Below are 12,323 nucleotides of genomic sequence, written 5' to 3'. Positions count from 1 at the left end.
AGGGCCACCAATAGTCACTAAGGGATAACTAGGGTCTTTCACGCTCTTCCACAGCCATCAGGCTCATCCAGGACCACCCAGGGCCTCCAAGACAATCCATGCCTACCTGGGCTACCTAGAGCTGTCCAGGGCACCCATGGCCTGGCCACCATAGCTAGCCATGCCCCTCTAGGCCACTCAGGGCAAACAGAGTCAGCTGGGTCTACCCAACATCACCCAGGACCATGCATGACCATCCAGGGTCTCCAAGGGTCCCCTATGACCACGCTGGGGCCCCCAGGGCTTGTCAGAGTCCCTTTCCAGGATCACAAGCCCTGGAATTTGTTGACGGTCCCTGAGGGGCTCCTGGCTCCTGGAGCAGAACAGAGTGGTGAGCAGTCTTTGGAGACGCGCCATCCTGGCTGTGGTGGACGGGTGGTCTGGCAGTGAGACCTCTTCCCTATTCAGCGTTGGACGAGCACTGTCGGTCCCGTGACTGCGGCTGACTGTAACAGGCTCCATGCAGAGCTCTCGTTTCAGCATTCTTTCCCGGCGTTGCTGCTAGGACTAGTTTGGGCTCTGACTGTAACCTCACTGTCTTAGAACCTGGGGGGCGCCCTGCCCCGCCCTGCCCGCCTGTGTCCAGGGAGGAGCTTGCCTTCAAGCTGGCGTCTTCGCGGAGTGGCTTGGCTTGTTTTTTTATGGGTCTAGCCCTTAGGAGAAGCTATTTTCCTGCTCAGGACACTTCACTAAAATTCTCTTTCCTCTTCTGAAAGCAAAAAGAGAGGGACTACAATTTACTTATGTGTAGATATTAAACAGATACAGTATCAGGAGTGATTTATTTAAAAGCAAACAGTCCCTGGTACGTGGTCCCTCTTGGAAAACACGCTCAGTAGCAGTGATGGCAAAACCCAAACTGTTCCTTCAGAAGGCCTTCTGCAAAGTGGACTCATCAATGTGAAATAACTCTTTACTGCACTTCTGCTCCCTGAGCTCCTTAGGAGAGGCTGGCTGCCCGTGAACTCGCCCCGGCAGCCACGTCGGCGGGAAGTGCGTCACGGAAGGTGTTCCGTGGCGGTGAGCGGCTGTGGGTGCCTGCCCGGAAATCTTGGGAAGGTGACAAATCCTGCACTTGAAGTTGGGGGAACTCAACGGAGCCTTTGATCAAACGCTAAAGCAGGTGCAATCCGGGGTCGGAGAGAGCTGCCTCCGCTTCCGGTCCTTCAGAACCCGCCGCCGTGTGGACAGCCCTCCGCGGGGCAGGCCAGGTTTCTCGCTGTCACAGCAGAGGGACAAGGGTGCCCCGGGCTGATGTGGCCCCTAGGACACGTGGGCTTTGCCCCATCAGCCGCAGCACACCAGCCCCGGAGGGTCCCCCATCCAAGGGCGCTGCCGTCCAGCTGCCCCAAAGGCCTGCGTGAAGGAACGATTTCCCAGGAATGTGGCTGTGAGCGCCAGCCATTCTTTCGGTCCCTCTGAGTTCTGTCCTCCAGGACCACAGAGCCCCAGGAAGCCCTGGCCCTGGGCCGCCCAAGGGCAGCCCCTCACCGACCCTCCCTTCAAGTTCTTCCTTTCTGTCACTGAAGACCCAGCCACAGGAAATCCACTGCCCTGTTCGCTCTGAGAACGCTCCTGTTCAGTGAACGATCAGGGTTCATACGTCATCACATACGCTAAATCAAGCCCCACCTGATACGCTTCTTCTATCGTTCTGTGCCACGGGAAACGTCCCTCCCAAGGAGGTGGCAGGCTCGGTCCCCTCTAATACTTCCAGTGAAAATATGAATGAAAGCTTGATGTGTTCCTCTTTTGTCCTGGAGGCTCGAGACCGAGTGTGAGTTTCGATCACAGCTTTTAGGTCAATTTTCTTAAGTCTCAGTTCGTTCAGTATTTTTAATATTAACCCTGCATGCATTTTGTTTTCTTTCAAGCCACTTAAAATTCCTTTTTAGAAAGAGGAAGAGTTTGGTAAACCACACTAAAATATTATTGACCACAAAATATAATAAATTATTTGATAGTCGCTAAAATAGGTGTTTTCCATGCCGTACACACAGTGGGGGTGATCTTAGGCAATTAACCAGACAACCTGAAACGGGGCATCCTCGGGCCTCAAGGGGGACAACAGCCCCCTCCTCCACCACTAAAGCCAGGTCACTCCACAGCGTGCCCCGGAGCTGGCTTCCGCAGGAAGAGGGGGTCGGGGCCAAACAGTAATTCCAGGACCCCGGCTGGAGGACACGCCCTGATGGGGCAGCTCCCATTCCTTGCAAGACTCATTGGCAGGTCTTTGAAGAAAACAGGAGAGAGTTCCTCCGCTGTGGGTCTGAGTGCCTTTCGTATCTACTTGGCGTGTGTGTGTGTGTGTGTGTGTGTGCACGTATGTATGCGCACGTGTGTGTGTGTGTGTGTGTGTGTGTGTGTGTGTGTGTCTATGAGAGAGAGGGGGCAGGGGGAGGGGAGGGGCAGGGAGGGAATGAGAGGGAGAGGGAGAGGGAGAGGGGAGACAGAGAGAGAGGAAGGAGAGGGAGGGAGGGAGGGAGAGCTTGGAGAGACCCCGTCCCAGGCCCCGTGGTCACACTGGCTGCTCTCAGCATCACCGACAGCCTCTGGAGGGACAGTGCCGGGGACCAAGGACACGGCACGGCCCTCTGAGGGCCCTCGCCCTGACCGTGGGCGTCACTGCCTGGCCTTCTCGGGTTGATCTCAGTGCTGTCAGGCCCATGGAAGGACTCCCGGGTCCAGGGAAGGGAAAGACGGGGAAGAGGGCTCCCCAGAGAGCTGGGTTCCCTTCCGCAGGGCCCGGATGCGCCAATCGCCCATTGGAGGACCTGCAGCCCCAGGATGACCGTTTGGGGCATTTTAACTGATGTCTATTTGATGACACATGAAAGTATGTGCAATTTTATTAGTTAAACTTTTTTTGAAGACAAGGAAGGAAAGGAAGACGTGTATCAGGGTATCCAGGACAGCACGGTTTGCCTCACCTCACTCAAGGAGCGATGCCGACCTCCCGTCCAACGGGCATCCTATGGAGAAACTTAACCTGAATGAGCAGGTGATCACCTGCTAGGGATCGTAGCTTCGTTAGTATCAAACCATTCAAGGTGTCTCTTCTTCACACACAGAAGTTCTTGCGTTGATTCTCTGATCTGCAACAAACAGCCCTGTGCTGATAACACCAAGATTCCAAGGCTCGACGGCTGACGTTCTGTGATGTGCGATTTCCCCAAATCGCCAGTTACAGGCTCCGGCTGGGCTTCCGCCCGCGGGCGCTGCAGCGTGTTTCTCCATGTGGCCTCACTGGCCCCGCACAGCCCTCCAGGAGGATGAGTTTCCAGACCTGGGAGGCAGGAGCGTGGATGGGCCATGACCTGGAGTAGAGCTCGGAGCCAGCTGGTGTCTGCCCGGGTCTCCAGGCTCCGAGGCCAGGCTGTGCTGACTGCCCCGCAGCTGCACGCGTAACTTCCCCGTGGAGGGGCTGACACTCTCGCTGTTCGAGTCGGATGTTCTGCAGTAACCAAATGCTTCCGGCTTAACTAGTCCTTCGAGACCCCTGGAGACCCCTCATTGACGTTCTACAAACTGCAGTGTAGAGATTCACTTTGGCAGTTTTGTTGGAGACAATGCTTCTTCTGGTAGGACACACAGCTGGAAATGTGCTTCTGTCTGCGGGCCTGCAGCCCTGGGGTCAGCGTCCTTTTTCTCGGGAAAGAGGCCGAAGTAAACGTGTCGCACAGCCGGCGTCCTTCCCTGGCGCCCCCAGGACGGTCACTTGAGGGCAGGCCCGCCTCACGTCCGACCCGGCACCTTCGTGCTGTGTAACTACCAACTGCTGTGCAGCCCATCGCGGGAGATGCTGGCTGCCCTGCAGGCCCGGAGGACAGGATGAACTCACGCGTCCTGAAGTGTCAGGGTGGACTCGCCGCCCCTGACGGTATCGGCCCTGCCCGCAGACACCAGCCGTGCCCTCGACCTGCCCGGCTCTGAAGAGGCGCCCGCAGTCTCAGCTTCCTGCACTTTCACCCTCGGGAACCCCGAGCGCACCAGAGGCCGTTCCAGTGACTTACTTAAGCTTTGACTGCTGTGAGCAAATCCTGCTAAGGGGACGCCCAGCACTGGCACCTGAACCCAGAGCTGCTGCCTCGCCCTGCAGAGGCGTGTGGGGTGAGCTGGGCCAGGGGTTCCCTGCAGCTGCATGGCTGGGTGAGCTGCGCATCATCTAGCCTAGGAGAAAGGGGCTCATGCCTTAGGGTTCACCCAGCAGGCCATCAAAAGGAAGAACTCCACCACAGATGGTAGACAGATCGTGCTATGGGTTGGATCGTGGCCTCCAAGGTTCATTTGTTGAAGTTTTCCCCCAGTATTTCAGAATGTGACCTTATTTGGAGGAAGGGTCTTTACAGAGGTGGGCCCTAGTGCCATGTGACTGATGTCCCTGTAAAAAGGGAAGTTTGGATGGAGAGACACACATGCAGGGAGGATGTGAAGACCCAGGGAGAAGACAGCCGCCCACGACCCAAGGAGTGAGGCCTGGAGCAGCGCCGCCCGCTCCAGCCCTCAGAAGGAATCAACCTCACCAGCGCCTTGAGTTTGGACTTCAGAACTTTGAGACAACAAACATCTATTATTTAAGCCACTCAGTTTGCAGCACTTCATAAGGCAGCCCTAGCAAACTAATACAGATGGAGAGATAGATGAATGGCAGATTATAGATGACGGATGACAGACCTAGAGCTAGGAGTATGTTTTATCTTTTCTACTATTTTAGCACTTTGACAAAACAACAATACTCATCCATTGCAGGCTGGCCTCACCTGGGAACAAGGAGACACACTCAAATCCTTAGTCATTACAGAGCTTTAAAGTAGGACCAACATTAAAAGGATGTGTCCACGTGTCTAGACACCCAGCAAAGCAGGACTGAACGCACACAGCTGGGGTTGACTTGCTTCAGAATTGCTCCAGGCTTGCCCTGGTCCACACCGCGCTGGGTGCAAGGGGCCCTCCCCGCCGTTACCTTTCAGGATAGGGCAGATCTTCCAGACGCCGGCAGCCCCCTCCCTGTTGAACTGCCCGAGGGCCAGCTCCATGTAGAAAAGCGGCATACCGGCAATGACCATGAAGAGCAGGTAGGGGACCAGGAAGGCACCTGGGGGACACGACAGCGTGTTCAGCCTGCGGCCGAGGACGGGCTGGCCTGTTGTCATTGGGGTGACGGCCCGGCCGTCCCAGCCGACCACGTGTGTCCTGGGCACGACCCTTGTCATCCGTCTCCTGTCCCTGTTTCTCCCTGAAGCTCCCTGCAGGCAGGGGCGGTGAGCTTCCTGCCTCCATGCCTGGCCCCCGCTGTCCAAGACTCCGGTCAGCTCCCTCCCCAAGTCATGGTCAGCCCAGGTCGTGGCTTTGCTCCTGGGCGCCGTCCCTTCCCCACCTGCGCGGCAGGGCCTGCCCTGTGTCCCCCTGCCCCCTCTTGAGCCGTGAATCCTCGGGATGTGACCCTGCCCGGCCCCTGGCATGTGGAGCCTGCAGCCTCGCTCAGGGCACAGAGTTCAGGGCCCGCAGGCTCAGCCTCCTGAAGCCGTCTGGCTCCCCCTCAGATAAGGGCTTTGTCTCGGCTCTCTTCCAGGGAGGGCGGGGGAGACAGGGAGACCCCAGAGTGATGCCTGTCCTGGGGCAACTTCTGTACCTGCTTAGGTCTCCAGTGGGGTGCCAAAACGCCGACCCACTCCCAGGCACCCTGGAAGGCCCTCCCCAAGGAAGCCTGCCGAAGCCCCAGGTGTGTGGCATGGAGTGACCCCCGACAGGGGCTGGCAGAGTCGGGGGGCTCACGGGAAACAGGCACCAACCTAACTGCTTCTCAGCTCGAATTTTTGTGGTGACCCTGGCCCATCTCTTAGTTTTCTGCCTCAAGCCCACACACGGGAGTTCTGGGACCGGCTGTGCAGGGGGAGGGGGATGGGCACACTCCCGGCTGTGCAGGGGGAGGGGGACGGGCACACTCCCGGCTGTGCAGGGGGAGGGGGACGGGCACACTCCCAGGGCATCTTTGGTGCTGTCAACGGCCAAGGGCCTCTGCATGCTTGTAAACACGGGTTAAATCAGCCAAAGATACCATTCTCTGGGCCTTGGAGAATTTTCTTTTCCAAAGTGAGAGTCACCTTTGGAAACAGAAAGCGGAGCCACGGTGCCTCTGACCATTCGCTCGGGGACCTGCCTTCCTGGCCTCAGCATCGGCTCCAGGACATTCATCTGGGGAAACTGCGCCCCACTTACGCCGCATTCCTCCAGATGCCAGCCGTGTGGCCCTGGCTGGCAGGAGGGCGCGGGGGAGGGGGGACGCACTCACCCCCGCCATTTTTGTAGCACAGGTAAGGGAACCGCCAGACGTTGGCCAGGTCCACAGCGAAGCCAATCACCGAGAGGAGGAAGTCGGCCTTCTTGCTCCAGGTCTCCCGATCCTGGGCCTGCGCGGGGCTCTGCGGGGGGTTGAGGAGGGTGGAGTTCGTGAGCTGCATCCCATTTTGTTCCTTGACCAGGACGAGTTCCACCGCCTTCGGGCCGGTGGCATTGGCCTCCTTAGCTGTGGCCACCACGGAAGACATCAGTGCCACAGAGCACCTGCTCTTACTCATGGCCTCCTGGACTCAGAGCTTCCTCCCTCTTGGTCTACAGCCAGCGTGAAAGAGAAACACACAGGGATGCACTGATTTAGTAGCCGGATCATGGTGCACCCGGTGGCCTGAGCACAGATCTGAGGCATTTCCAGCCATTTTGGGGGGGCAGAGCAAACGCACTCCAAGCACCCAGGAGGACACAGCCAGGGCTGAGGACGGTAGGAGATGAGCTGCCTTCCTCGTGGGGCTGGGAGACAGGCCGTGGAGACCTCAGGACAGACTCTGCTCCCCTCCCCCCTTCCCACGCACCCCTCTCCACTCCCATCAAAGTGCCAGGCTGTGTCCTCTCTAATCTAGTAATAATGCAAGATGCTACCTCCGCACTCCCCACATGGCCAGGGAGTAACTGGCAGCATCCCTACAGCCTGGACGCTCAGCACCCCACAACCCTGCACCCCTGCCGCATCTCGACAATCTTCAAATACGACAGTGCACGTACATTCTTTATACTCAGAGACCAAAGGCAAAAGCAAAATTCTAAAACCAGAGTCAGCCACGGGAGTTCAAAGTTTCAAAGGAAGGATTACAAGAGTTTCCTTCAAGGAATGGCTGCACGTTCCATGTCCACCTGTGGCCACACCTGGAAGGGCTGGGCAGGGACAAGAGCTCCCGGTCAGGTAAATCCTTCCAGTCAGGATTTACCTGGGGGTTTACAGGACTAGCTCCTGCACGTAGCTTTACCAGGGAAATCATCTCCAGGTTACCTTCTTGAAACTCTGGGCAATATAATCAAGGAGAACAGAAGGAATTACACACAGTGCGTAACACAAAAATTACGCGGCCCTCGAGGCCCAGGGCAGCTTCAAATATGACTTCTTCTGGCATTTGGATGTTTCAACCGCAGACGCTTGCACGTGTACACGCACACACACACACACACACACACACACACACACACACACACACACACTCTGAAGCAGCAGGTAGCAGGATGGTAGTGGTAAAGGGGTTATTTTCCTCTGCATCTAAGTTTGAACAGAAACCCACAACACGTCATCGTATGCACCACGTCTCTGTGACAAACACAGCAGCACATTCCTGAGATGAATGAAAAGGGACAGAAGGGACTCGGGGGTGGGGAGAAGCGGGAGGGACGGGCCTGCAGTGGGGTCCAGCGGAGAGGGCCGGGCTTGCGCAGGCTCCAGATCCCGGCCGGTTTGCTCTGACAGCGGCCCTCGCAGGCGCATCGGGGACCACCTGCCAGGGAGACCCCGGCTCTGCATTTGGGGTGAGCTCACCCCACCCCTGAAGCCCCGGCCTCAGAGGCCAGGTTTGGGTACAGAAAGCGAATGTGGTGCTTAGAAAGTGTGATTCTGCACCGAGAACAGAAACAGAGCCGCAGTCCGACCCTGCAGCCTGGACGCTCAGCGCCCCACAACCCTGCACCCCTGCCCCACCTTAAAAGTCAAAGACTAAGCCCTGTGAGAAGAAGCGATGGCTGAGAAAATCACCACTACTGGCTCTGGGGGCCGCTTGCCCACGTCTCCCCAACCCCGGGCAGGTCTGGTTCAGCAGGGAGGAGTCAGCGCCTCAGGGAAGCCGGGACAGCCGGCCCCTGCCCCGTCTCTCCGAGCCTGGGGCAGGATGGGGCCAGGGGCCACGGGGGCGCACATCAGCCCCGTGCCCGCTCCGGGGCTCGCACCTCTCGGCCACCTCACCTTAAGATCGCCAACGGCACTGTCGCGGCGCTGTGCACCCCAACTGTTGGCGACTTTTGGAGACGCCGCAGCCTGCGGGACACGGCGCTCCCCGACGGTGCTCGCCCCGGCCCGGCGCCCCCCGGCCGCAGCCTTCGGGTTCAGAGGCGGGAGCGGAGCGCCCGGAGGATGCGCAGGGGCACCTGTGCGGGGAGCGGGCCACGGGGCGGCCCGGCCTCACCTGTGCGCCCCAGCCTCGGTTCTGCTGGGGTCCTGACACCGAGCGTCCACGGAAGCTCCCGCTCGGGTTCCGCTGCGCTCCGGGCTCTTATCTTGTCGCCGGGACCCGCCCCGCCGGCCACCGGGGGCGCTCACCCGCCCTGGCTCCGCCTCCGTGCCGCCCCGGGTGGGCGGAGGACGAGCCCGGACGCGCCCCCGAGCCCCGCCCCCCGGGACCCGACCGCCGGCGCCAGTCAGCGGCCAGCAGCGCGCTCTGTCCGAGGCCTCGCGCGTCCCGGAACCTGGGGCGAGTGGCAGCAGGGTCCCTTCTGGGTCCCAGGCCTCGCAGGACCGAGACGGGCGGTTTTCCGTCTCCTTCCCACTCGAGCTTGCGCCCCCCGGGGCTGCCCCGCGCATCTGCCTGGGGCGGGGGCTCCCCTGGCCCACCCGCCGCTCCGCCCGGGGAGGAAGCTGGGCGGCGGGCGCGCAGGGCACAGCGCGGGATCCCGCGGGGCCGAGCCGGGTCTTACCTCCCTCCCCCTCTCCTGCCCACTCTCCCTCTTACCGCCGCTGCCGCAGGGGCCGCCTTCCCGATGCTGCACCGACCCCTCTCCCCAGACGTCGGTTCCGTCCGTTCCTCCCGCCGCGGCCGCCCATCCCGAGGTCTGGCGCCCTGGGGGCATCACCTCCACCAGCCAGTCCCACTCGAGTTGGGCCGGCCTGGGGGCAGGGATCCTGCGTCTGGCGTTTGGGGTCCTGTGGGCGTCCCTAGCCGGGCCGCGGAGACCCCGCCCGGGTCTCTGCCTTCTCTCCTCCGGTCTTGCGCCCCGGCCGCGAGGTACCCGATCCTCGCCCGGATCCGGGCTGCGGGGACGCGGGTCCTTCTGTGGCCCGAGAGCCGACCCCTCGCAGGACCCAGTGTCCGCGCGCGTCAAGCAAGGAGCGAAGCGTCGTCGCGCTTTGCCCACATGGAGCGCGAATCGACTGGAACCAAGGGGCTCGAATCACACTCGCATCGGAACACGATTTCCAGGGACAGCCCGGAAAGCCACAGCTGTCGATACTGGCTCAGGACGGACTGATTCGGAATCATTGCTGAGATGACCCCCAGCAAGACTGCACATTCATGACGCGGAGGAATGGAGTCCCCAGACCACCAAGCAGGCCCAGGACCCCCAGGTGCAGGACGGCATCAAGGTAGGTGGCACCCTGGCTCTGCACGTGGTGGAGGCCCTGGTGACCCAAGCCTGGGCCGTAACCCTCCCCTCCCCACTCCGTGTAAGCTTTGATTTTCCTGCCCTGCGCTGGCTGCAGAGGGGCGTCCACGCCAGCTGCTCTCCACTCTGTCTGGGCCGTATGTCCCTCCTCGGCGGTGCCACAGAAGCAGTGTCCCTGTACCAGGGGCCCGCAGAGCACCCTGGCTCATCTCACTGCCCCTCCGGCAGCCTCCCCACCAGGGGCTGGTGCCCAGGACAGGGCTGGTACCTGGTACCGGGGAAGCACCGGCAGGGGCTGCTCTTCCAGGCAGGACTGGGACCCATGGAAGAGCCCACGACTCAGGGTCCCGGCTTCCGCTGGCTATGCTAACAGAAACGCCACAGGCGGGGCAGCTTACGCACAGGGAAGTATTGACTGGAAGTCAAGTCCTCGCACGGCAGAAGTGCTCTGGAATCACCTTTATAAGAGCACTGGGGCCACTCATGAGGGCTCAGCCCCTGTGACCTGACCACCTCCCAGAGGCCCGACTCCTAGACCATCGCACGGGGGTTAGGGTTTCACCATGAATTCTGGGGACGCAATTCATTCCGTACACCCGGGGAGGGGCAGGGCTTTCAGAAGATGGTGATGTGCCGCCTTGAATCTGTGACCAGTGGCATCACAGCACGCGGGCTCTCCCCACAGATGCTCCACAATGGGTTTCAGGAAAGAGGAGTGGTCCTAGGTTTGGGCCTAATGGACAGGGTCACAGGAACACAGAGCAGAGCCAGTGAGCTCAGATGTGTATGTTAAAAGCACACATACTAGGGCTTCCCTGGTGGCGTAGTGGTTGAGGGTCCGCCTGCCGATGCAGGGGACGCGGGTTCGAGCCCCGGTCCGGGAAGATCCCACATGCCGCGGAGCGGCTGGGCCCGTGAGCCATGGCCGCTGAGCCTGCGCGTCCGGAGCCTGAGCTCCGCAACGGGAGAGGCCGCGGCAGTGAGAGGCCCGCGTACCACACACACACAAAAAAGCACACATACTAGATGGAAACACCTGGGAAGCAGAGCAAACCCTGCCGGGGCCGGGGAGGTGGAGGCAGCTGTGGCTCAAACCCAACAGCGAACCTGCACCGAGGAGAAGAGTCCTGCGTGCGTCCAGGAGCACCCCCCCCCGCCCCCCCCCCGCCCCGCTCTTCTAACGGTGACGCGGGATGAAGAGCCCGGGTGCTCTGGGGCAGAATGACGTGGGAGCTGGGCCCGCAGCCTGGCCGCAGAAGACAGAGCAGGCAGCTGCCCGGCTCCTGTGCACCTGCATCGTCCCCGGCAGGGCCCCCCTGTCGGCACCTGTGCGGGTGGAACCTGTGGGGTTAGAGCTGATTAGACGGCGGCCTTCGCATGCTTGGAGCTTTGCCCGAGGTTTATTATTGGCGTGGCTGCTGTTGGCTCAGAGCCCTGGATGGACGAAGTTTCTCAGAGTATCGTCCTGCCAACCCTCAGGACAGTTGCTCGTTGTCTGCTGTGGACCCGTTGCAGCCGCAGAGCCCGTGGGGGGGCCCAGGGGAGAGCCCGGGGCTCTGGCTGCCAGCTGCTGCCCCCAGAGCAGCTCTGCGCCACTGGCGACACCCATCTGGGTGCCGCCAACCGAGGAGGTTGCTGCTGGACGTTGCCCTGTGTCCTGTCTCGAGCAGCCTGCTTCACCCTGACTTGGAAGGCAGCGTGGGTGCTCCCCCGACAGGGGGCCCATCCACGGGAGGACAAAGGCCACGCGCTGATGTCAAGGCCTTCGAGGTTCCCGAGAGGCTGGAGCCATGGTGGATAAACGCAGAATTCTGCCCGCGCTTCAGAAAGCCACCTGCAGGTGAGGCCGGGGTAGTGGTGCCCGGCGAGCACAGCGGTCCAACAGCAGAGGGGAGGTGCTTCTTCATCCCCAGATGCACGTCCGTCAGGAGGTGCCTGGCTGGAGGGCCGCCACCTCGAAGCTCTGTTAGGAAGAGCTGGAGAGCTCAGGTGTCACCACACTGGTGGTGGGGTCGGTCCCCGGCTAGGTTTTAAGGGTGATCGCCACAACTGATGGGGTGGCTTAAACGACAGAATAGCGTCCTCTCTCTGTTCTGGAGCCGGAAGGCTGAGATCAGGGCGTCGGCAGGGCTGCCTCCTTTCGAGGACTGAGGGGGAGTCAGTTCCAGGCCCCCCTCCAGCTTCTGGGGTTTGCTGGCATCCTTGGCGTCGCTGGCTTGTAGAAGCGTCGCCCCATCTCCGCCTTCACGCTCACATGGTGTTCTCTGTGTGTGTGTGTGTGTGTGTGCGTGTGCGTGTGTGTCATGTTGGATCGGGGCCGGACCTAATGCTCCGTTTTAGCTTGATGACCTCCGCAAAGACCTCAGCTCCAATTAAGGCCACATTCTGAGGTCCTGGGGCTTAGAATTTCACAATCTGAACCTGGGGGCACAGTTCAACCCACAACAAAGAAGAACCTTAACAGGCCCGTTCTCGAGGGGAGCAGCTTAGAACATGTCAGAGCCTCCCGACACGTGGTCCCAGCAGCTCAGGCTAGTTTAATCTGGACGCGCAAAGTCTTGGAGGGGGAGAAGTGCGGTGCAGGAGAGCTG

The 12,323-nt window shown here is 60.5% G+C and overlaps 1 protein-coding gene across 1 annotated transcript in view; it reads right to left on the bottom strand.

The window, feature by feature from the left end:
* SLC6A3 (solute carrier family 6 member 3) overlaps window positions 1–6,617 on the bottom strand; it is a gene marked incomplete at both ends in the record, with an annotated part of 34,211 nt that extends 27,594 nt beyond the window's left edge. The window contains 2 exons of the mRNA XM_082835847.1: window positions 5,003–5,134; window positions 6,332–6,617. Of these exons, the coding sequence (XP_082691973.1) occupies window positions 5,003–5,134; window positions 6,332–6,617 (418 nt within the window). The remainder of the gene's footprint in view (window positions 1–5,002; window positions 5,135–6,331) is intronic.
* Between the last annotated feature and the right edge of the window lie 5,706 nt (window positions 6,618–12,323).

Source organism: Leucopleurus acutus, assembly GCF_964270905.1.
Source record: "Leucopleurus acutus genome assembly, chromosome: 3".
Taxonomy (NCBI): domain Eukaryota; kingdom Metazoa; phylum Chordata; class Mammalia; order Artiodactyla; family Delphinidae; genus Leucopleurus; species Leucopleurus acutus.
This window is presented reverse-complemented; position numbering and strand designations above follow the sequence as displayed.